The 24,459-nt window shown below is 47.1% G+C and overlaps 3 protein-coding genes across 4 annotated transcripts; 2 read left to right on the top strand and 1 right to left on the bottom strand.

The window, feature by feature from the left end:
• Positions 1–1,775: 1,775 nt before the first annotated feature.
• Positions 1,776–9,589, bottom strand: LOC100831947 (dynamin-related protein 5A). Its single transcript, XM_003567881.4, has 16 exons — positions 9,229–9,589; positions 8,739–8,802; positions 8,536–8,640; positions 8,157–8,258; positions 7,797–7,847; positions 7,643–7,704; positions 7,301–7,391; positions 6,731–6,795; positions 5,803–5,997; positions 5,608–5,727; positions 5,195–5,265; positions 4,379–4,604; positions 4,175–4,225; positions 2,917–3,145; positions 2,487–2,626; positions 1,776–2,101 (listed from the first exon to the last, which is right to left on the bottom strand). The coding sequence occupies exons 1-16, from the start codon at positions 9,355–9,357 to the stop codon at positions 1,973–1,975; spliced, it is 1,830 nt and encodes a 609-aa protein (XP_003567929.1). The 5' UTR covers positions 9,358–9,589; the 3' UTR covers positions 1,776–1,972.
• A 3,674-nt stretch (positions 9,590–13,263) lies between these two features.
• On the top strand, positions 13,264–18,092 carry LOC100841724 (O-acyltransferase WSD1). Of its 2 annotated transcripts, none has more exons than XM_010232745.2 (7): positions 13,264–13,769; positions 16,007–16,603; positions 16,725–16,791; positions 16,886–16,986; positions 17,138–17,353; positions 17,511–17,648; positions 17,741–18,092. In XM_010232745.2, exons 1-7 carry the CDS (start codon positions 13,425–13,427, stop codon positions 17,888–17,890), a joined length of 1,614 nt encoding a protein of 537 aa, XP_010231047.1. In that variant the 5' UTR covers positions 13,264–13,424; the 3' UTR covers positions 17,891–18,092. The 2 variants fall into 2 exon arrangements, with proteins under 2 accessions (XP_010231047.1, XP_024315250.1); XM_024459482.1 differs by lacking the exon at positions 13,264–13,769 and adding an exon at positions 15,190–15,207.
• Positions 18,093–18,818: 726 nt separating this feature from the next.
• Positions 18,819–21,310, top strand: LOC100831638 (cytochrome b561 and DOMON domain-containing protein At3g61750). The gene is made up of 4 exons (XM_003567880.4): positions 18,819–19,279; positions 19,680–20,082; positions 20,392–20,678; positions 20,785–21,310. Exons 1-4 carry the CDS (start codon positions 19,109–19,111, stop codon positions 21,043–21,045), a joined length of 1,122 nt encoding a protein of 373 aa, XP_003567928.1. The 5' UTR covers positions 18,819–19,108; the 3' UTR covers positions 21,046–21,310.
• The last annotated feature ends 3,149 nt before the right edge of the window (positions 21,311–24,459 follow it).

Here is a 24,459-nt window from a genome sequence, read left to right as displayed (position 1 = left end):
ATCGGTTTGCAACCATCTTATAGTCAAAGAACTGCTCCATGACGTACAGCTCACTGCCAGCGTCAGATGCGCCAAACTTGGCATTGAGCGCATCCCACAACTCTTTGGCATCCTGATAGTGCATATAAACATCAGCGAGCTTATCTCCCAGCACACTGCAGATCGCACCGACGACTACAACACAAGCCTCAACATACAACTGCTGAGAAGCAATTGTTTGAGTCTTCCCGTGTTGTACCACCCACCATGCGCCCATAGCCACGAGCCACATATGACATTTATACTGCCACCTCTTAAAGTGCAGTAAACACAAGTGGTTTCAATGCGACAACAAAGTGAGACATCGAAAATTGCCTACACGCGTAAGGTTTTTGGATTGTTGAAAAATTAGGTAATTTTGATGAATATTTAATCCAGAAGGACAGTGTGTAAAACATGTAGCACATTATATCATGCAAACTAGACAAATTAAATAGCAACGCACAGCAATAAAACTCATCTAATTTCACGGCATGAATAATAGAACTACTAATCAAAATCAACAAGAAAGAGCAGATTACGTACGGTGCTGTGCTCTTTTCTTGTGTTTGTTTGTTGAGGTCGATGACGAGTCCGATGGCGTCGATGTTCACGCCGGCAGCAGCTGCAGCCTTGACTACCTCCTGAGCAGCGGCCAGTGCCTGCGCTTGCGCCTGTGCAGCAGCAGTTGCCTGGGCTTGGAGTTGGGCAGCCTGCTGCTGTGCTTGGAGTTGTGCAGCCTGCTGCTGCTGAGTTAGAGCAGCAGCCTGAGCCGCGGGATCTCCGAGGTCGTCGGCCATTGGTGATGAAGATGCCGACGAAACAGAGACGTGAAGAAGCGAGCAGTCGCGTGAGAACGCTCCCCAAAAACCTTATCGACCGTCTCCCGGGCAGGATCTCGAAGGTCGGGGTTCCGGAGGACGCTTTGTTGTGGATGTGACACACGCCTTTGCCCCATAAAATGCACATATTTTCTCTCAATCTCGCTCATGTTGACTCAATTAAATGTACACGAAGAGAATTAGTGAACTTGACTTGATTCATTGACCATTAATAATGATTTTTATAATTATCTTGGTGGATAGTAAATATTTGCTGAGAACAAAAAACATACTAGTTACCATGTTGCGTACTACATATTGTCATGTTGTATTGTTACGGTGTGATAGTAAATATTTGCCGAGAACAAAAAACATACTAGTTACCATGTTGCGTACTACATATTGTCATGATGTTATTGTTACGGTGTGGTGTTGTTTTACCGCAGCTGCTCTCAGTACGTGGGATCTCTATCCGTAGTGACCAATTTATTTGGTCATAGTTGTCATGTTGTTTTACTTTTTCTTAGTTGCCTTTTTTTCTACTCTATTGTGACAAGTTTATTTGATTCTAGTCATATTGTCTACTGTCTAGTTGTCACGTTGTTTTATTGTTGTCATATTTTCACGTTGTTTTATTGTTGTCATATTTTTACCCCTAATGATCAGGTTATTTGGTCATACTAGTCATGTTATCTACTGCCTAATTGCATTATATTTGATTCAGGCATTTTTTTTCTATTTTAAAATCCTGCAAATCAAAGAGGATCTCATACCTGGCGCAACTCTGTTAACAGATAATGAATTCTCCTCCCTGCCCCCTCTAAAAAAACAAGGTTGCAGTGTTGCTTGCACTGACTTTGATTGCAGAAATGTACAGTAGTGTAAATAGAAGAGAATGAACGTAGCTTGACGAGAAATGGAGCCGAGTAGAGGTGCTAAAGACGAAAACAAGAGTGGATTTGCATTATGAAAAACATAATATGCCAACTTGTTCGTGATACAAAAAAAGGTACAGCAGCTAGAACCTACTAGATCCTCAAGCATAAACATCACAAAGAATCAGCTATATATGCCCCAGGGATAGGGGAGAGAATCATCGAACAAGGGCAAAAGGTGAACTTCAGCAACCAAGACTATTTCGACCACGCAACTGCGTCAATCTCTGCCTGAGCGCTCCGGTATAGCTCGAGCCTCTTTGCAAGGTTTGTCCTTCGTTCCATAACCGCGGGGTCCTCATCAAGAAGCTTTGAAAGTTGCTTAATCTGCATATCCAGTTATGAAACGATAGTTATTTGACAATTGACTAGACATGAAAGGTTTTCATCCAAATCAACGTACAGTAGTCAATGCACATAAGAGTAAAATGCACCATTGATGGGACTGTACTTAAAACCAACAAATTAGGGGCTTTCTAGAGCATGCGATGCACATGCATTAATCATAGAACATGGTAAGAGTTACATGAACATAATATTTCATCTTAGAATGTGCTAAGAATTACAGGCACACCACCAGCTAGTCTACAGAAGATAAAACGAAACATGATGCAGTAACAGAACACTAGAACAGATCTATAGTATCATTACCAATTAGAACATGTTGTGAAAGCTAAAGACAAAAGACCTGCATGTTTCGAGAAAATCCTACCTCTCTTGCCCCCAATTCAGTAAAGAAATGATCAAGCAGTGAGCGCTTCGCCTCCCGGACTTGACAATAGACAATAGATTTTGGGATGGAGTTCCTCAAGGTTGAACATACCATATTAACATAGGCCAGAACAGTCGTTCCTGAGGTTGAGCAGTAAATAAAAAATATATAAGTTATCAAGCAATGATTCATTCAAATATATACTCCCTCCGTCACTTATTTTGGGACGGAGGGAGTATAAGTTATCAAGTAATAAATATGGAACATCTATAACAGCTGTAACTCAATTGTCATCAATAATTGAAATTATTGCTGCCAGAAGCTATTAAATCAACATGAACTTCAAAATTCTTTGAGCTAGTTCTTGATTTACCGTATCACCCTCTGAAGAAATATAATTGAGCGATTGAGTAAGAGGTGGACTTCTTACCAATTCGTCTAAGATACGAATCATTATATCTATCAAAAATAGAGTGGCTTGGATTTCCACCCTTCTCAACATCCTGAGGAAGCTTCCTGAAGAAATCTACAGTTAAGTAGCTTGTTTCCATATCAACTAGCTTTAATGTGTTTTTCTTGCTTTCATCCCTCATTCTGTCCAATGACTCGAAGGCCGCATTGCCAACTTCCACCCGAAGAGTGGGAAACTGCTTAAGCTCCTGAAAAAAGGTAATTGAACATTTCTAGTCAGCACTTTCCGAACATCATTATTAAGTGTTGTGTTATTTTTCCTATTCTATTGATGTTTATTTTCCTCCTGAATGTGACTTCATAATCACATTTTACGAAAGCAAGAAAAACAAATTAAAGCTAGTTGATATGGAAACAAGCTATACACTGAGCTTTGTTGTAAGTCAAACTTCTTAAAGTTTGACCAAGTTTATAGAAAAATGTATCAACATCTAGAATATCAAATAAGTATACTACTCCCTCCGTCCAACAAAAGATGTCTCAAGTTTGTCAAAAATTGGATGTATCTAGACATGACTTAGTGTATAGATGCATTCAAATTTAGTCAAAGTTGAGACATCCTTTGTTGGACGGAGGAAGTACCAAAATGTATATCATGATGGATTTAATAAAACGAATTTAGGGTCGTCAATGTTGATATATTTTTCTATAAACTTGGTCACATTTTAAGAAATTTGACTTAGGCATAACTAGGACTTCTTACATTTAGGAATGGTGTGTAATTATATTATGCAAAAGAGAGGTCAACCTTCTACACTGAAAAAAAATGATTTCTTCACTTTTTCAGGTGACTTTTCAACAAAGCATACTCAATTGTTTCTTTATAGTTCATCAGTTTACATTGACCTTCAGTACTGGAACTCCAGTCCTCACAAGACCGTAACATGGGAACAAATGACCTCAGATGGGACAGGAATCCAGCAGAATAATGTCATTCATTTTTCACCAGCAATCTTGTATGCTCAAAGTTGTGAACAAAATGTAAGTTCATTTTCAATAAGAACGAGGCTATATGATGCTAGTCTTATTAGAAAATCAGAAGTTATAATTTTATCCTGATTTAAAAATGTATTCCCTCCTAATAGGAAATTAATGCAAGTCATCCTACCACCAAAGAGCGCACATGCCCCAGTGTATAAAACATTACTCTAAATTATGCTTGCATCCTGCAGAAAGCGTAAGAAACTATAAGTGACAGGATCAGTAGGAAGACTTACATGTGTTTCATTGATAGCCTTGTGGACTAGTTCCTTGAGGATTCCATGGACCTGCCAATGTGACAGAAAAATAACTCACATTCTCAAATTATCGATAACAGCTTTGCCAATATGTCAGAAGCTTAATGCTTGGTGGAGTTCTGAGTGATAAAAATAAACAAATTTGAGTTTTGAAGCTCAGATTAATGTATATAGTTAGCATACCGCATCAACAGCTGCCTCAGCAGGACCTCTGATACTAACAAGACAAGATTCTATGAGGCGCCGGTAGCCCTGCTCTGGAGCTATCAAGTGTGGCTGGTATCCATCAGCTTCTGTTATGAGCTTCCTCACATTTTCCATTGACAGTTGCTTATCAAACTGTAACCGTTTAATTGCCACAGGAAATTGATTGTCGAAGACATGGTAAACTTTCTCACCACCGGGGCGCCTGGATGAACATTCGGTTGGTGACCATGAGTACTAAACCAATAGTATAGCACCATCACAAAAGAATACCACATAGGCCAAGTTGCGAACAGTGGTAAGGATTGAGAATGTTGCATGATATTTCGAAACATGTAAAATATCACAAAAAAGCAGCAATTTAGTAGCTCATTTAGCAAGCAATTTTGAGGTTCCTACTAACAACATAATGGTTCTTTCAATGTCGGAAGAAATAAAGAGGGACAGATCCTAAGTGGTAGTGAGTATTGATAAACAAAAAAGGCATGGCGATGCATCTAAAGCCTGGTAAACCTACGTTTATTCAAAAGAAACCAAACAAAAAGCATTCTCTCTGTACAAAATATAAGACAGGAATAGTTACTAGCCAAGAAACTAAAAATAGATTATTAACTTGCGTAACACCATAAGACCAAATAAGTCAAATGAACTCGAATTTTTTACTAGTTCTAGAATACCTATACAGACAAGAAAAGATAAAACATCAATCATTTAAAACTCAGGACAGCCTGCCATACATAACAAGCATAATATTTAGAAGAACTGAGCAGAAGAAAACTTTCATTTGACACATACACTCCATCTAGATGCTCTTTGTATATTCCGTCAAACATGCGGCATATTTCCATAATCGTGTACAGCTTTCCCTGCATGTCACAAAACATGTGATCAGTCATGGTGTATGCAAAGTAAATTTAGAGAACGAGACACTATCCGAAGTGCTTCATACCAGAAAAAAAGAAAGTGGCACTAAATCCCAAACATTACAGTGAAAAAACATCAGTGCATATGCCATAAGTGGTAAAATTGGAAAGGTGACAGGCAGGAACTAAAAAAACGAGAATCGTACTTTACATAGAGCATAAAATAAGTTCATCATATACAAATTGATTAACACCATGAAACAAAGACTTGTGGAAATATATGTGTACTGGATTAGGTCCAGCAAACTGGGTTCTGATTAAATGATAAGCAAATTACAGTCTTACCCCAGCATCATTAGCAATGGGCTTTCCAAGTCGTTTAAGTTCTGTTTCCAGCTCTGCAATTGTCTTCGTTATAAGAGATTGGAGACCTGGGATCCTTGATTTAATAACAGATTCCAAATGCTGCAGACACACCAAAAGGAAGTCAAAGAGCAGAACAACATAAGACATATTCTGCATTAAAGAGGAAAGACATACCTTTGAGAGACTCTTTCCTAAATGCTCTGATCCCATTCTATGAGCAAGGTGCTTGTATTCAGGTGTAGTTGCAAAGTATTCACGCTCTCTACGCCTAGCAGCAATCATGTCCACATTTTTGTTGATGTCTTGCTGGGATCGATTGACAACGCCAATCCATGGAAATTGGAGACGGTATGATCTTCCTTCTAGTATCTGCACAATAAAAGATTAGCAAACTTATGCCTCATTCGTCAACATGCATGATATGTTTATCATCACTACTTGAGGGTGAAGGGGGGGCACAGCCCAAGAATTGGGCAGTTGCTAGAGTGTGTGTTTTTCCAACAAATAGGAACTAAACATTGGACGAATATATCAAGAAAGATCTACAAGTGAAAAGATTAATAGTCCACATATTCATATTGAAAACGGTGAACATGAGGGATAAGTTACAAATAGGTGGGGTATAGTGATGTACAAATGTCCAGAGAGATCGATAGTAGCAACAAGCTTGATTGGTCGTTGGAGTATTGGACTACAGAACAGTTAACAGCTTGTTTGGCAACCCTCCATTCATTTCATTTGGTAGAAATGAAATGAAATCAAATTTTAGATAGGATTCCATTTGGTTGCATTTGAATTCCGAGTTCAAAAATCATGTTTGTCTACCACATAGATTTGTAGAGTGAGAGACAATTCTAGAGAAATGATGGCTTTTAGAGAGGGATTGAGGTTAGTTGTAGTGTGATTCCATGGAATTGCAAATTGAATTCATGTAGCCAATTCCGTGCCAACCAAACAAGTTAGTTTCTAGAATTCAATTCTAGCCCCAAATGATGGGTGCCAAACAAGCTGTAACCTGTAAGTGAAATCCTGGTAAGGAAGATATCCTAACTACATGAGTTGTAAGCATTTAGAACTTGATTTGTAACTGATCTCAACTTACATCAACAGCATCGGTACCCTTGTCCATTAGATCAATTTTTGTGAGCACCCCAAAGGTTCTTTCACCTGAGTCGACAAAAAATAAAATTAATCTCGTAAAATGATATAAACTTGCCGAGGGCATTTGAATTTGATATGAAACACAATTATACTATGTGATTTTGATTTTACATCTATAGAGTTAGCAAAAAATAGCATCAAACAAAAAAAACATACTCCCTCCGATCCATATTAGTTGTCGAAATATTGTATCTAGACACTTTTTAGGCATAGATACATCCATATTTGGCCAAATTTGAGACAATTAATATGGATTGGAGGGAGTATTAAACAAAAAAGTGATTGCCAGCAGTATTGATTCATACTACTCAACAAAGATAGACTATGGGGTATAGGTATTAGCAGTAGTTAGCTCTCAAGATAACACCACAATGAAGCTTCCAAACATATCAAAAGTAAAGAATCTGGGATAATAAGCTTTGAAGGCATTACTAACAGAAGGGAACAAAATATGATATTAACCACATCAACAGACATGCCATTCATTGGACTGGATGCAACAATGGTATACCTTTTGGATCAACTTCTCTTGAAATCTTGATTGCGTCAGAAGTTGCAAGATCCTGATTGGCCGGAGAAACAGCCAGAATGATACAATTGGGCTGAAAGAAAAAAGTTAACCAATTGAATTAAGTTCTGCAACATTAACAAAGTGCATGACACGATAATCCTATCTCAAAGATGCTACAGTATGGTAGAGAGCAGAGCATGCTAGATTAGATATGCACTATTTAAGTACCTGTAAATTTGTGAATAGATAAAGCACCATCTTATCCAGTTAAAGCAATAATACTAAGCAAGGATATTGGATACATATTAATGTGTAACACACAAGCAGGTTACAGCAAAATACCTTCTCAATGAATGCTCGGACCATGTTTTCAATATCCTGAACAATGCCCTCGGACTGGCCCTCTAAGAATTATAAAACCAGTAGCAAATAAAGAGTGCGCAGCTTAAACAAGAACACATAAACAGAAAATAGCTCATAATTTGTAACAACTTACCAACAGCAACTTTAGTAAGCCCCGGAAGATCAATAAGAGTCAGATTCACGACTGCAATGATTGAAAGTGTTAGGACACTAATCAAAATAAAGAAAACAACACAAACAAGAAAGACTATATAAATGGAAAGTAAGGCTATCTTATCAATGGAAGAGATGAATCAGTAGTCAACTGATAAAGGGGTTAGGCTTATGGTAAATCACAGTTTCACAAATCCATAAGCAAAGGATCTTTTAAATGTGAAAACCAACATAGGTGTATTTTTCTTTGAAGATAAGACGGAGGTGTATGACTACGTGACAAAGCAACAACATCAAAGCATTAACCAAATGAGACATTTTACCAGCATTGTGATCTTACCATTTGGAGAAAATATGCTTAAATGTATAGGGACGGATGATATCTGCTTTGAACGACCGGTTTCTCTATCAGTTTCGTCGGCTATCTCCTTTCTCACGAGGGCTGGAGAAAACAGATAAAAAACAACTTAGCACATAACAGACCATTCTGCCATTGCATGTGTTAGCTTGCAATAAGCTACGACTTAGTGCAACAGAATGAATAATTGTAAACCATGATATCAAATGTTTTGATGAGCCTCACAAGCCCAAATTACATTTTAGTCCCCCTCCACATTCAATGATGTAGTTCAACATCATCATGATATCTCTTCAATCAAGCATTTGACTATGATCTCATAATCAAATGGCTGAAAAAAAAAGAAAATTAGAGGATTTACCGAAATCTGTGAATCTCTTCCTAGGAAGATGCATGAACTCTGCATACTCCCTATCCCCATCAATCCTATGGAGCTGCAGGACCAGCGGACGACGAGTGACAATGCCTGCAGAATGAAACAAACAAATAATGCATCAAACCAAACAAAAACAAAAACAAAAATAGCACCAATCTTTACAGCTCTTGCTACTTGAACAACCATACCTGAACCCCTGGGTAGGAAATCCTTCCCCACGACGCTCTCAAGCACTGAAGATTTACCAGAACTCTATCATATGCATCAAAAAAGTACAGGTGTCAAAAATACAGAACCATGTGTCCATGTACCCATTCGTACTGAGATAAGCTTACATAAGTTGATGCAAAATTGCTTTAAACTACGTGGGTTTTCACTACGTGAACATTTAAACAGCACTCTAGTTGATCCCAAGTAGTAGTATCTAGCTTAGCTACACAATTACTGGTCGCCTGGGCAGCTAGGAGCAACAGAGGTAGCAGATTCGAAGTAACAGCGGCCCAAATCTAGTAACCAGCGCTAGGTAATCGCAGATCCAAGCGGCAGCTAAACGGCAACTTCAACAACTAAATCGCGCGGTTCTACCAGCAGCACACACGAGATCCGCAGCTAACCGCACAGCTGAGGCACCAGCACCAGATCCGGCAGGGAGAAGCCGTAAAAGCAATGGGCACGCACCTGGCCTCCGACGACGGCAATGGCCGGGAGCGAGTCCCAGAGGGTGGGCAGGGCGCTGTCCTCGCCGTGGTCGCCGAGGGCGGTGCAGGCGCGCTGCAGCTTGTTGACGAGAGAGATCAGGTTCTCCATGGCCGCCGCAGCTGCCGCCGGCGCGAGATCTGGTCGGATCGGATCGCGCGGCGCGAGGCGTCTGGCGGAGAGAGGTGGGCGGGATCGATGTGGGGAGGGAGGGAGCTGAGACGACTGACGACTGCCGACTGCCGAGCCGCGTCTAGGTGGGCGTCGGTCGGGCTCGAGCTGTATGGTGCGAGATGGTCGTGGTGCTCGGGCGTGTGCGCGTAGGAGTTGGTTTGGATTTGGGAAGGCTTCTTCGTGGAGAAGAAACGGGGAGCAAGTGCCGGGCTGGGTGGGGCCGGTCGGTGGACCCCTGCTGTTGGATCTTACCGCTTGCTCAGTTCGAATTTGAACTTGTGAAGTTGCTGAATTGACCAGATTTAATTCTGTGACTGCTCTTTTTTTTTCTGGCAGATCAAAATAAGCTTCCCTGTTCAACATGACAAGGAGCTAAAGCCTGAATGGTCTAACAATGTGTAGACGGAAAAACCAGCAAATGAAAACAAACACTATTTTCCGCATGACAACAAATCCACCTATATGTAAACATGAGAGAGCGCATCGTCTTCAGTTCTATTGCCTATGATGTCCCCAAGCCAGCAATTTTTTCTTCTTCAGAGAAATAGATGGTGTCGCACGTTTGTACGGGTGGGCACGTCGAAGATGTCGGGGGCGCAAAGACGACTACGACGACAACCGCTCCATCCGCAACTCTCAGACTTTTTCTGTGGGCGAGAGGAACCTGCCGTTTAGCCCAAGCCCACTACGAGGACGAGCTTGGCGCATGGATTGGCCTCCAAAAGAGGAAAACGACTGGCTTTGACCATGCAATGGCAGATGGCCACCTTTTATTTGCTTGTGCGTCGTGGGCCCTGTCTCCCTACAAGAGCCCTAACGGCCCATAAACTCTGCTAGAAGGATCATCCGTTCGAACCGGTTCGCCGCGAACACGGTTTTAGCCCTAGTACACAAGTACTCCTGCATGTGGCCTATACACGATGCAAACGCTAGTGTTTGTATTGTTTTAAAAGAGTAACTTTGTTCAACCTTATGTCCCAAAGTTAAAACCAAGATGTTACATTCCTGATGTTTCCAACACGTTCAATAAAACCCTCACGACAAAGTATTTTTACAATGCAGTCGGTAATATTTGTAGATGCTACTTGAAGTGTTCCTTTTTAATTCATTTCTACTTTTCTTACCTGTGTTAACAAATTCGAGGTTCCACTAATTTTTCTATGGTCAACATGCACTCCCTCTGTCGTCTCATATTAAGTGACTTTTTATTACATGTATCCAGACGTTTTTTATACATAGATACATCCATACCTGGCAAATTTGAGCCACTTGATATGGGACGGAGAGAGTAGTTGTTTTTCTTTTCTTTTCTTTTCTGAGGGGAGAATAGTTGTTTTCCTTTTCTCCTTTTTGCTAGCACCACAATTTGATCGCGCCCCACTGCACCTTCCCGTGCAACACACAACCAACCAGGTCACGAATGCATACCCACGTAACCCACGAGGCCACAACACATGGCCCACCAATCAACTTCTCGTATCAATCAAGGCCCAGAAGCAAGGGATCACAATCGCAAAAGGCCGATGTGATCTCGATCATCGAAAGGCACAACAGTGAGCAGCCCTAGCTCCCGCCTCCCCCCGATCGATTTCCCCCCCGCAGCCAGAACTGCCAGCCTCGCCGCGCCGCCCGGCGCCTGCTTGCACAGCAAGTCACAATGCTGCGATCGTTTCTCGCTCGCCCCCAGCCTATCCTCTCCCATCTCCCTCGTCATCCCCACCACGACTACTGCCGCTCCATGGGCCGTGGCCCAGCTAGGGCGCCGCGCGGACTGGACCCCGTCGCGTGGATACACGTCGTCGGAGGACGACACGGACGCCAACGACGTGCAAGGAGTTGCTGCTGCGCCTTCCGGCTACGGCTACGGCTACGGCTTCCGGCGCCGGCATCTGTACGTGGTGCTCAACGACTGGCAGATGGGGTTCAGCATCCACAAGCTGGATCTCTACGACGGCGCGGAGAAAGTCGACTTGGCATGGCAGGCTCCGGCCCACCGCATGTCCACGGACAGCCCCGATCTCTGGAGCTTCGCCGCCCTGGGCAGCAAGATCGTCTCCATGGGCCCGATAAAATTCGTGGGCGATCACATCCCCTTTGCCTACGACACGGAGACGGCGGGGCTGTCCGTTGTTCCCGGCTTCCCGCCGGCGCCGTCTGGCTGGCGCCACGCCGCGGCCGTCGGGAACACGCCGTACATGTTCGGCACCGACTCGGATGGTCGTGTGGGTTGCACTGACAATGGCATGTATAGCCTCAAAGATGCGGTCATCTGCAAGTAGATTCGATGCCCACTGGTACTGGAGCTGGGACGGCATCGCGACGCCGCTCCCGTTCCGGGTCGGCGACATGGAGTCAATCGCGACGCACCCGGAGAGAGGAGGGCGCCACCTGTTTGTGTGCGCGGGCATGTCGAAGAGCCGGTGCCCACAGACGACGAAGACCGCTTCATCCACACCTCTTAAACCTTCTCCTATGACACCCAGACTAGCGAGTGGAGGCACCTCGGCGGGTGGAACCTGCCGTTTTACGGCCAAGCACACTACGACGACGAGCTTGGCGCATGGATTGGCCTCCACAAAGGAGAAACGTCCGAGTCTGGCTTTCATTGGGCAAGGGCAGACGGCCTCCTTTGCTCCTGCGACGCCCCATCTCCCTACAAGAGCCCCACGCAGCCTGCCTGGAAACTGTGCGAGAAGGATCGTCTATTCCACCCGGATCGCCACGAACACGGTCCTAGCCTAGTATACATGGGCGACAGCACCTACTCCCTCGTGGAGATCTTGTCGCACGAAAAGTTATGGAGCAAGCGTTACAGGAGCGTCGGCAACCGAAGCGCCGTTCGTGTGGCCACGTTCCGACTCAAGTACGACAAGAATGGTGACCTTGTAACCACTGCGAGCCGGCCCGATCGCTTCTTCCACTTCTCCAGATTTGTGGAGGGTTACAAGGTGCATGCATTCTGGATCTGATCGAGGCGTGGTAGATGAATCAAGTCAAATGGTAACAGTTTACCATCTTAGCATGCATTTCTGTTTTTGTTATCGAATTGTCTTAGTTGGATTGAGGTTTGGTTCCTTAAAATTAGTACTACTTGGTTTTACGCAGACACGCCTTTAAGCTGGATTGTACTGTTCGTGATATTCGGTAACATGTAAATTTTTTACAATTTTGATACTGTAAGTCGTATGTTTTTTAGTTAGAGATAAGTCGACACGACTGACCATACCAGATCTTAATCGAACCACAACACCTTTGTCGAGTGTGATATATGGCCTTTGGCAAGTATCCCAGGCACTCCACAAAAACGTCCAATTACATAGTGGTACACCTTTCTTGCATAATGTGTATTCAAATGTCGAATCCGGTAACGGTATTTCTGTCGACCGGGAAACTTTCTAAAATTTAACGAGACTCAGAACATAAAATATCGACATATACTACAATATTTTGCAGTGGATCTAACGATCATCATTCGGAGCTCGGGATCGAGCCGTGTGCCCGGGCAGGGGCGCCCGTGAAAGAGAAGAGCAACACCGTATAGACAGGACAAGGCCATGCCATTCCCCAGTCAAATCAACCCGGCCAAAGGCAGAGCAATTTCCGTCCAGTCAAATGATGCTGCCTCCTTTGACGAGTGCTCAAACCGTGCACTGCTCCAGGAACCAGGACTCGTTCCTGCCGTGCACCAATCAGGCCCGCACACGAGTCACGACGCCAACCAAACCAAGTACCGAACCCAACCAAGCCCCTGGCCCCGTTGCCCGTTCGAGCGCCGGCCAACCGAACCCAACCCAGCCCACCCGGTCCGGAGTCCGGACACGATAAAGTCATGAAAACCGTGACACCAGCAACCAAAGTCGTCGGGAACTCAACAGGAGCCCCCCTCCCCGCAAAGCTTTCCGCCCCCCAGAGTCCAACGCCGCCGTCGCTCTCACCACCGGCAAGCAGCCGCTGATCACCCCGCATCCCACCACATAAAACACACGCACACGCAGACGCCCCCGATGGATCCCCTCGAATCGACGGCCGACGCGGCGTCTCCTCCTGATCCCTCGCCGCGGAAGCGCGCCGCCGCGGCCGCGCTGACCGTGGACACGTCGGCCACGCCAGGGCCCCGGAGGAGGAGGAGGAGCCCGGTGGTCAGGGAGCGGGAGAGCAAGGCGCGGCAGGAGACGGAGACGGCGGACATGGAGCAGCCGGTGAGCCCGGCGGGGCGGCTGTTCAGGGAGGCGCACTTCAACTGCTACATCGTGGCGCTGCTGGGTCTGGGCGCGCCGCTCGACGTGGAGGCCGCGCGCGCCGGGCTCCTGGACACGCTCGTCCGCCACCCGCGATTCTCCAGCGTCCAGGTACGCCTACGGTTCCCCCCGGTCGGTCGTAGCATTTGGGTCTCTTTTCTCTTTTTGTCCTGCCGAGATCGATCGAGAGAGGGAGAGCAGAGCACATGCCCCGTTGACTAGCCGAGCTCTCGACTGCGCAAGCCGGGATCAGAGGCCGGAGCCAGGAGATGTTCATACTGTGCAGGGACGACCGAATTCAAGTTTTCTGACGCCAGTCTGTTCCCTCGGAATGGCTGCCGGTTGTTGCCTGTGAGGATGCAGCGGCGTACACGGCAGGAGAGGCCGGCGCCCCCATCATCAAACATGCGTTGCAGACTTGAAACAGTACTCTCCTCCTATCTACGTGTCGCAAGGCATCAGATCAGATGCTTCAGGCCATCGATGGACGCGATTGCGAGCTTTGCGGCCGATTGATTCCACACGCTAAATTGGCGCCAGTAAATTACGGTGTGGCCCGTGCCACCCATGTCGACACTCGCCCTTCCTTTCCGGTTGTCGCCGTGTCGCCAACGGGAACCGAAAGTTGGTCGCCTAGATAGCTACAGACGGAGTATTTTCGGAAACAAATTCCAAGCCAGATTCGGCTTCGCTGTTGCCTGTTGGTTGTGGCAGACGATCGCTCCGTCTCACTCTCTCCTCCCCAAAGTCCCCGTCCAGGTCCGGCATTTTTTCGTTCGTGTCAGCACGAGGCCTACCGATGTCTGAAACTGGAATACTAGCTCCCTTGGCTGAGGACAGACACTGTGGGGCTCAATTGAAGTACACGTACGCACGAACGGTACGTTGCCAATTAATTTCCGTCCAGCCTTCAATTATGTGGAATTTCATAGCAGCCATTCGAGACGTACCATGGCCATAACCACGACGACCGACCATTATAATTCATGCGTTTGACTGGAAAACTGAGAAGACAGCAGCCGCGGAGACACGCACGGCGAACACGGCAAATCATTCCGGCATAGCCCGGGCTCTGAAAAAATTACAGTGAATTAATTAATTCGTTGCGATGGGTCATGTCGTGTTCGATCGATCTGATCACGGGCGTGTGGACGTACGGGAGCCGTGGATCATGCTGGACCAGACGGCAGTTACACGTCCAAATCAAAGTTCCATAACCAAATCGGGGGCCGGACGGACTCTCTTTGCCTCTTTCGTTCCCGGTTCTGTCTGCGGTCTTGTCACGATCTGGAAATGGCTATCGAGTATCGACTAGACGTTTACCGGGCATAACAAACCGTTTTACGTGACATCTTTTCTGCCCCTCCAAAAACAGTAACTACTGTACTGACAATTACGTGCAGACAGACCGATGCAATTAGTTCTAAATCTAGAGAGAAGAAATCGTAACGTGTGGATCTTCTTCATTGTTGGTAGATGCTGCACCGACAGTTAGGTGGAATCCTATTCTTGTGATAAAGAAAGCGCCTGCTCTCAGTTATTGGCGATGGTAAAGTGCGTGTCATTCTTTTTTTTGTTGAAGTTAGTGGCACTGCTGTCAGCTTGCATCTTATATATTTTCCTTAGTAGAAAAGGTTGCATCTTCGTATCTTTCTGGCTTGATCCAGACCCTAAAGTGCATGTCATTCTTTTTTTTTTTTTTTGCTGAAGTGGGGGTCATGTTGGTTACCATTTGACCAATGTCAGCAAAAGGTGCTTAAGACTGTCTGCCAAGTTAAAACCTTGGTAGCAGATTGGTTTGCACAGGTAAACAGCAAATTTAGCGACGATCTGAAAAAGATGCAGACTTTTGGATGTTACATGATTGAGCTGTGGAGGTTGCCATCATGTCAAGACGAAGAAAGCTTTCTGCCCTGCAAAGGTTGCAGAGCGCAACCCATATGTTTGGAGTACATCAAAGAAATATTCACTTGGTTTGGAAAGTTTGAGGTGGCCAGAAAGGAAGAGAACAGGGCGTTTGAAAACACGGAAGAGCTTAGTATTACTGATGACGGAAGTGCTGCTCTGCATTCTGCCGAAGTGAATCTGGCTCTTAGAAAAGCACTAAAACAAGATACTGCAGCCCGTACGCGACCACTTCTCAGGCAGCAATCAAGCCAAAGATCTGAAGGAAGTCCAGACTTAAGTTTCAGAAAACCTGTTGGCCGTCTCCCGGCCATATAACCAGGCACCATGCGCTTAATTTGTTGTTTTAACGATCATCTCATATCTGGATACTGTTTAATTTTGTCCTTTAACGACCCATGAATTTCCTGACGCCGATAACTGAAATCGATATGGCATTGCAGGTGTTGGACGAGGCAAACAAGAACGCGAAGCCACGGTGGGTGCGGACGACGGTGAACCTGGACGACCACGTCATCTTCCCGGACCTGGACCCGGCGGCCACGTCGGCGGACCCGGACAAGGCCATGGAGGACTACGTGTCGTCCCTGTCGACGCGGCCCATGGACCACTCCCGGCCGCTGTGGGAGTTCCACGTGCTGGACTTCCCGACCTCCGAGGCGCGCGCCGCCGTGGCCATCCGGATGCACCACTCCCTCGGCGACGGCGTCTCGCTCATCTCGCTCCTCATGGCCTGCACCCGCAGCGCCGCCGACCCGGCCCGGCTGCCCGCCCTCCCGGCCCAGCCCACGCCGCCGCCAGGCCCAGGCCGGGGCCTGGCGGCGATGCTAGCCGCTTGGGCCGCGTGGGCGTGGGCGCTCCTCGTGCTGGCGTGGAACACGCTGGTCGACGTGGCGCGGTTCGTGGCCACGTCGTGGTTCCTCCGCGACGAGCGCACGCCGTTCATGGGGGTGCCGGGCGTCGAGTTCCGCCGCAAGCGGTTCCTCAACTGCACGCTCAGCCTCGACGACGTCAAGTTCGTCAAGAACGCCCTGAAGTGTGTAAGATCTTATAGCACCTTCTCATATTTTGTCAGTATAAATCTCTCAGTTTAGTCCGGAAAGGATCGACTGGGTGTTGGCTTGGCTGCTTTCTCATGATCTCTGCTTTGGCAATTGGCAGACTGTGAATGATGTGTTGATTGGAGTGACTTCGGCAGCACTGTCGCGCTATTATTTCCGCAAAACCGGTGAGTGGTGTTGTTCGATTGATCATATATACTCCTAATGCAGTGTACTTACTGAAGAAAAACTGTACTGATTTGATCTGTCACTTTTCTGAAGCTTCAACAGATGACACCAGCGGCGATAGGACAAAACCGCAGAAGGACATCCGCCTGCGAGCGGCTCTGCTCGTCAACATTAGAAAAACGCCTGGCCTACATGTAATCCTAAACTGCTCTATCACCCTGAAAAAAGCACACCCATTGATCATGCCTAAGAATGATAGCTGCAATGTACAAACTACCCTATAGCAAGTTACACTGTTCATGATCAACTCTGAATTCCTGACATCTATGTTTCTACTCTGAGCAGACATTGGCAGAGATGATGGATAATAGTAAGAACAACACGGTGAAATGGGGGAACCAGATTGGCTACATCGTGCTCCCGTTCCATATAGTGATGCACGACGATCCTCTTGAATACATCCGACGGGGAAAGAGGACAGCGGACAGGAAGAAGAGATCGTTGGAAGCAGTCTTCACATATTGGAGCGGGAATCTAGTGGTCAAGCTTTTTGGCATCAAGGTACTGTCTTCTCCCTAATTTTGACATCACTGAATTTAGCAATGTTCTGGAAATCTCTTGACTTACAGATACCAATTTTAATTGACAAGTCTGCATTCAGTGGAAAAAACTGACTAGTCTGCATGGGATTGTGTTCATGACCTGCAATTTTATACAGGCAGCAGCAGCTCTGTGCTACGGCATGTTCACCAACACCACCATGTCATTCTCGAGCCTGGCCGGACCGGCAGAGAAGGTGGAGTTCTATGGCCACCCGATCGTCTACATTGCCACCAGCGTCTACGGGCATCCACATGTAAGTTTTAGCTCGTTAATGACAAGGTCGTTCACTTGCATAGGTTCCTGATTCTGACGAGTTCAAATGTTTTTGATTTGATCTGTTTGTAGGCTCTGACCGTACATTTCCAAAGTTACTCGAACATCGTGAAACTCGTCCTCGCGGTGGATGACGAGCAGTTCCCGGACTCTCATCAGCTGCTGGACGACTTCGCGGAGTCCCTCAGGCTTGTGCGTCAGGCAGCAGCTTCAGTAGAATAGCAGTAAGAGATATACAGACTTGTATTTTAGGTAAAATGTAGTAGAGGGCAAAACAGAGAATATCCATACTTTCAGATAGTACTCGGTAGCCTGGCTGGCGACTGTACATGTACATTCTCCCAGGAAATCACGAAATAGGCAGGCGTAAAAATTTGTTGTAAACAGCTATAAATTAATGGAAGACATTCAATTGGTTTTCATCGTTGCCATGCTCAATTTGGAGAATTTTAACTGTGATCCCCTTGCCTGTCCGGCCTGTTACACGAGAGCGAGTTCAGTTTCTGTGGTCTGCAGCAGCTGCCTGTCTGTCACTTTTCTGCAGCCAATGAGTGGATGAGATGACAGTGCTGACATGGAAGATTTCCGAGCACGGTGTCTACGGTTCTGGCCCAGACAAGGCTGTCCCAACTCCCGAAGGCAAATCGTGTTCGCGATGGCCGAGCTACGCGTGACTGACGGTACGCCAGAGTCCTTCTTCCCCTGCAAGGATTTCAGGTCATCTGTCATTTACAACAGTTCCCCAACAACAACGTTTTCCGTAGTCCGCCGTACTGCCCACATCGAGTCGTCTCCGTCTTCTACTTCTTCCTCAAAGGCTCAAAGCACCCGGCACCCGCTTGCTCCTTGCTTGCTTCCAGCAGCTTAGACAGACACCAACATCAGAGCACATGACCTCCACTACTATCCAGAGACCCACTCCAAGAAAGAACACGATCTAATCTCACAGTGTAACATATGCAGTCAGTGGTACGTACAAACGATTGCACGAGCAAACCGTCCCCAGTTTACTTTTGCCTCTTTCGCACTCCATCTCCTGCCCCGGCCGGTCACTCGAGCCTCCAGATCTGCGATTTTACACCACCAACCACACTTCCTTGTGCCCGACACCAATCAATCATAAGCTCCAGCCTCACTGAGACACTGCTGTGATGAAGCCTGTGACACACCACCAGCAGCAGCAACAACCTCCTCGACCCCCCCTATCCGACTCTACCCGAAATACCAGCAAGGGATTAAAAAGCTCTGCGCCACCAACTGACCGCAACCTCCCAGCGACCCTTCCTCCTAAACTCTTCTTCTCTCCTTCTCTGGCAACAATCTGCAGATCGAGCCAGCTATCTGAGCGTGCGCCAAGTTCTTCGGAGGTCAGCGTGCCATTGGCATTGCTGCTTGCCTTTGCTGCCATTGGCTCTGTTCGAGGAACAGAGGTTGTTGAATATGGAGCGTGCGGCGGTTGTAGCTGCTGCGCTGGTGGCCGTGCTGGTGTCGGTGCTCGCGCCGGCGGCGACGGCGCAGATGGACAGCTGCAGCGGCGAGCTGCCGCCGTCGCTCGTCGGGAACTACTCCGGGTTGGCCTGCCAGCCGGTCTGGAACAACTTCGTGCTCCGGGTACGTATCTCCTCTTTACTCAGCAACAACAGCTTTGGTACTACTACCCTTAGAACATTGGTCGCGCCTTTGGGTCTGCATATGCATATAATTGCGTTGGTAATTGAGCTTCTGCAGTGCTGTTAGAACATTGAACATTGAACATTGCTCCTGAAGGTGAATGGTTCAATTCAGTAGTGTTTCTCTCTGGGCTCGAAATGGGTTGAGATCTGTTAGCTGTAAGAATGCAGTTTAAGATCCAGTTAAAGTTTAGTGCATGCCATCAATCCATAATTACAAAAGGGGTCCAGCAATCAATAATGAGCCACAGCAACATGATGTACTAATCCAACATGAAGCTCGCATCCATCCCATGGTTTCCTGATGTTACACACCTGTGGGCTCTCGTGTGGGCGTGCAGTACCACCAGGACAAGAACAACGTGCTGCGGGTGGTGCTGTCGACGATGTACAGCACGGGGTGGGTCGGGATGGGCTTCTCGCGTGACGGGCTGATGGTGGGCTCGAGCGCCATGGTGGGCTGGATGGGCCGCAAGGGCCTGCCCCACATCCGGCAGTTCGCGCTGCGCGGCAAGTCCGGGTCCAAGAAGGACGTGGCCGTCGACAGGGGCTTCCTCGTCTCCAACGACCACGACCACACCGTCGTGGTCAGCCAGGCCAAGATCTTCGTCGCCTTCCAGCTCCGCTTCCCCTACCGCCTCTCCCACCAGCACATCATCCTCGCCTTCGGCTCCGGGATCCCCGTCAACAACAAGCTCTCCAAGCACCAGGACAAGACCTCCTTCACCTTCGATTTCACCACAGGTACTCCATCAGTGTAATCGCGCTCATATGCTTGTTTGGAAAATTTTCGATTCGGCCACAAATTTTGAATTGCCATGTGCGTCGGTTAGCAGAAAACTAATGTTGTCGTTTCTTGAAGCAACGGTCGTAATCATGCAAAGTAGTACCAATTATGGTTAGTTGCCAAATCAACCTCTGTTGTTGACATCTTACGTTCTCACAAAGTTCTTTTTCCCCTTGGAATTGATCAACAAAGTTACTACTGTACTCTGTTTTCCCCTTCAAATTTATCTTCTAAGAATGTGGCATGTGCTCTTTGATGGTCTGCAGGGAAAACGTTTGCCGACGGGGCATTCCCGTACGCGCTGAGGCGTGCGCACGGGGGGCTCAACCTGTTCGCGTGGGGCATCCTGATGCCTATCGGGGCCATCCTGGCGCGCTACTTCCGGCGGATGGATCCGCTCTGGTTCTACCTCCACGTCGGCATCCAGTTCGTCGGCTTCATCATCGGCCTCGCCGGCGTCGTCGCCGGCGTCGCGCTCTACAACAAGATCCAGGCCGACATCCCCGCCCACAGAGGCCTCGGGATCTTCGTCCTCTTCCTCGGCATCCTTCAGGTAAAGTTTCTCTGAAGTTTCAGAGTTCAGTCACCCACCAACTGAGATGCTCCAAAACATGTTTGAAATGAACACACCTGAATAATGTTGGATGAATTGGGTGCAGGTTCTGGCATTCTTCCTGAGGCCTAACACGGACTCCAAGTACCGGAAGTACTGGAACTGGTACCACCACTGGGCGGGCAGGCTGACGCTCTTCTTCGCGGCTGTGAACATTGTGCTCGGGATCCATGTTGGAGGCAACCACAGTTCGTGGCAGATTGGCTATGGTTTCAACCTTGCCATTCTTCTCGTGGCCGTCATCGCGTTGGAGTTCATGCTCTGGACGAGGTGGTCTAAGGACAGCGCTCCCACGCCCACGTACTGATCGACTGACCTCTGTTGTCGGCAATGGTGATGCCCTGTTTTTTTAGTTCTTTTTTCTTTGCCTCATGTGTGATATTTTCTTATTCGTTTTTCTTCCTTTGCATTTTTGGTGTATTCTTGATGACGGAAATGCAAGTGTGAGTAGGTTTCTGTGTGGTTTCGTGTTCTATGGAAATGGAACCGGGGAGAAGGTCTCCCTGGTCATCTAGAAAATATGTTGGTGGACCAGCTAAGCATGGTACACGTACACAAGTTTGGTTGCATCACACTCCATTTGTCACACTCTCTTTCAGTAAATGCTACCAGGCGGAGCTAGCAGGGATCATCGGCACGGACGGCTTCAGTTTCTAGTGCAGCACCAGCGCTAGCCTGAGGATAGACAGATCGATGGAGTGGCCTCAGGATTCGAACGTAAATAATGAATCTAATACGGCCTACAGGTAGAGCTAAAAAATGTTATTGTCTAGGTGTCAAAAACACGAAGCGTCAGTAATGACACCGCTGACTGTTTTTTACCACTGACAGTTCTAAATTGTAAAATATTAGCAGTGAGTATTTTGTATTGTACCATTTACTCTTAGAAACCTAGATGTGTCATCGCTCAAAGCCTACATACCTCCTGGTCCAATAGGCCCATGAAAAGCCCGCTAGAAAACCCTATAAAATGTACCCTAGGTCTTCTCCTCCTGCCTCACAACCCCCCTTGTTCCCACCCCCGATTCCGCCGCCGCCGCCGCCACATCGCCCTCGCTCTCTCCAAGATGAGTGCCACCAGTTCCAACCCTGATCCTCCATTCTCTGAACCTCATCGCCTCCGCCACCTCTATCTTCAACATAGCCGCCTCCACCATCTCCTCAGTAGGCATCGCCGCCTCTCTCCCTCCAGATCTAAACCATGCACAACTCGGCCCACCCTCTCGTGGCACGCTGGACTACGCATCGAGGGCATGTAGGACGTGGTATCAAAAGGCGGCAGCAGGGGCCGGGGTGCATGGTGGTGGTGGTTGCACGCTGCCTCCTTTCCGTCCATTGGCAACCACGGGTTTGGCGAGGTGGACGCGGCCTCGTCATTGAGGTATGTTTTCTCTCCTCCCTCCCACCCCCAAAGATTTCCATTGACGATTTATCACAATTTCTTCTAAAAGTTTCATGTTCTGATTTACAATTATTCACATGTGCTTGTTTCTAGATCTATGTATATGGATCATCCCACTTTTATTTCCGCAAGATCTTTCTTCATGATCCATTACAATATATTCTACAATCTTAAGGTTTGTTAGTTGTCTAAACTTCATATATCCTTAAAGATACCTTATCATCCTAAATATCATGACACATATTTTCTTTCTGATCTCGACTGAGACCGTATGTTCTTTATTCCTTCTTTAGATTTATAAATCATAGCACGGAGAGAGTGGCGTTGAAGATAGAGGTTGAAATATTTTCATGTCTTATTATTGTACACGGTAACGGAGAACACATGGTGAACAAGATGAAGGCAATATTAAAATAGGTAATTTCTAGCTTATTTCTCCCCCATTTTCAGTACTTTCCTTGTTTATGTTTTCTATTTATGTTCCAATCAAGTTAATTTTTTACTAGATATCCTTGGTATTTATTTTCAATTTATAGTTGGATCTAATACTAAATGGAAGCGTAGTATGACATGCCTCTTGTTTAGTTATTTTCGCGTATTAAAATATTACTTATATATTTGATATATACGTCGAATATTTTTTTGAAACCGGACCGGACCACGGGTTGAACCGGAACCGGAGACCTCATCGGTCTATTAGGGGCTGTTTGGACGCCTGCACCACGCCTTGGCCCGCACCCCAATGCAAATGTTAGGATGTTTTGTTTCCTGGGCCTTGTTTTGCACCTGCAGTCCAGATGCAAAACGAGGTCCCTCAGCCTGCATTCGGGCTATGGCCGATTTGGGCGTTTTTCTCGTGCAACATTCTCCTTTCCCCGTCGCCGCCTCGTTTCCCCATCGATCCCTTCCCCAATTGCCGCTTCCTTCCACCGAACGATCACTTCCCTCGTTGCCGCCTCCTTTCCCCCACTGTTCTCTTCCCTCGTGGTCGTCTCCCTTCCTCTCTGCCGCCGCATCCACGTCTCGCCCCAGCCCGATGACGCGCGACTAGGCGACGGGCCTTGGAATTCCTCTCGGCGAGGGCGAGGCGACTTGCGGTTTGTCTCGGCGAGAGCGGCGAGGACGATAGAGCGGAGTTATCCAGTGGCAGAGTGGAGGCAGGTGTGACCAGCGGCGAGGGGCGTAGCCGCATGCGAAACAGTGGGCTGCATCTCCTCCTCCGTCACCGCTGCGAGCACCTCTTCCTTCTCTACAACGCCGCCGCCGCCTCATGCTCCTCTGCCTCCCCTACCGGTGCCAGCTGTTCCTCTGCCGCCGCCCGCTCATGCAAGATTCACCAAACAATGGGCTGCAGCTTCAGTTTGCATCCACCATGCTTGCAGCCCGGCCGCTGCATCCTCGCTACAATATGAACTGTGGGCATCAGCCCGTCCAAACACGCCCTTAAGCGCACAGGACCACCCCATCACTGGACTAGGAAAAACCGGCCTCCACACCAACCCTGCATTACTCTTTGACGGACTGCAGCTTTTGCATCCATTCCACACCGCTAGTTGTCCCCCATCGATGTCGGACTAAAAGCATTGCGTAGTGGTGCACTATTCCCAAACTTCTTTTTCTAGAATAAATTCCCGAACTTCTTGCGCACAGGAGCTTCTGCCGAGCCATGGGCCCTTGGCCCATCTCTCTTTTTCTCATCGTTTCTTCTTTTTCCTTTTTCGCTTCTTGGCCTGGCCGCGCGGAGCCCCCGCATGAATACTGGCCCTTGACAGAAGAATACAGGCCCTTGACAGAATATTTCTTCTCTTTCTCATCGTTTCTTCTGTCAAGGGCCAGTATTCTGTCAGACAGTTTTAATGAGCGTCAGTATTCTGTCAGACAGTTAAAATTAACCACATAAATGTTCACCTAAATGGAGCCTCAAAGGCTTAGATAAATAAATAAAGGAAGGAAGAACAAGACGCGGTCTGGCGATCACCCGGAGACGCGACACTGGGATCGATCCATATCTTCTCTCTTGCTGGATGCAATTGTTCGTCGATCGGTGTTGCGTTTCCGGTCGAGAGCGAGCTCAGTCGGGGTCGCTGCTGCTCTCGTCCATCATCATCCCTTTCCGGCTGGCCTTGCGCTGCTTCTCTTGACAATCGCGAAGAAACAAAAGATTCAGGGGACATCTAAAACTTATGGAGTGAGATGGTATTGCAAGTGTTGGTAAAAAGCCAGTACATACTAGCGGCTGATTGATAGTGTATGTATATCTATACCTTCTTGAATTTTCTGGTGCGCACTACGTACCTGCCCACTGTGAGATCGGGGAGA

Source organism: Brachypodium distachyon, chromosome 2, assembly GCF_000005505.3.
Source record: "Brachypodium distachyon strain Bd21 chromosome 2, Brachypodium_distachyon_v3.0, whole genome shotgun sequence".
NCBI classification, from domain to species: Eukaryota; Viridiplantae; Streptophyta; class Magnoliopsida; order Poales; family Poaceae; genus Brachypodium; species Brachypodium distachyon.
The sequence above is the reverse complement of the archived record's forward strand: the minus strand, read 5'-3'. Positions and strand labels throughout refer to the sequence as shown.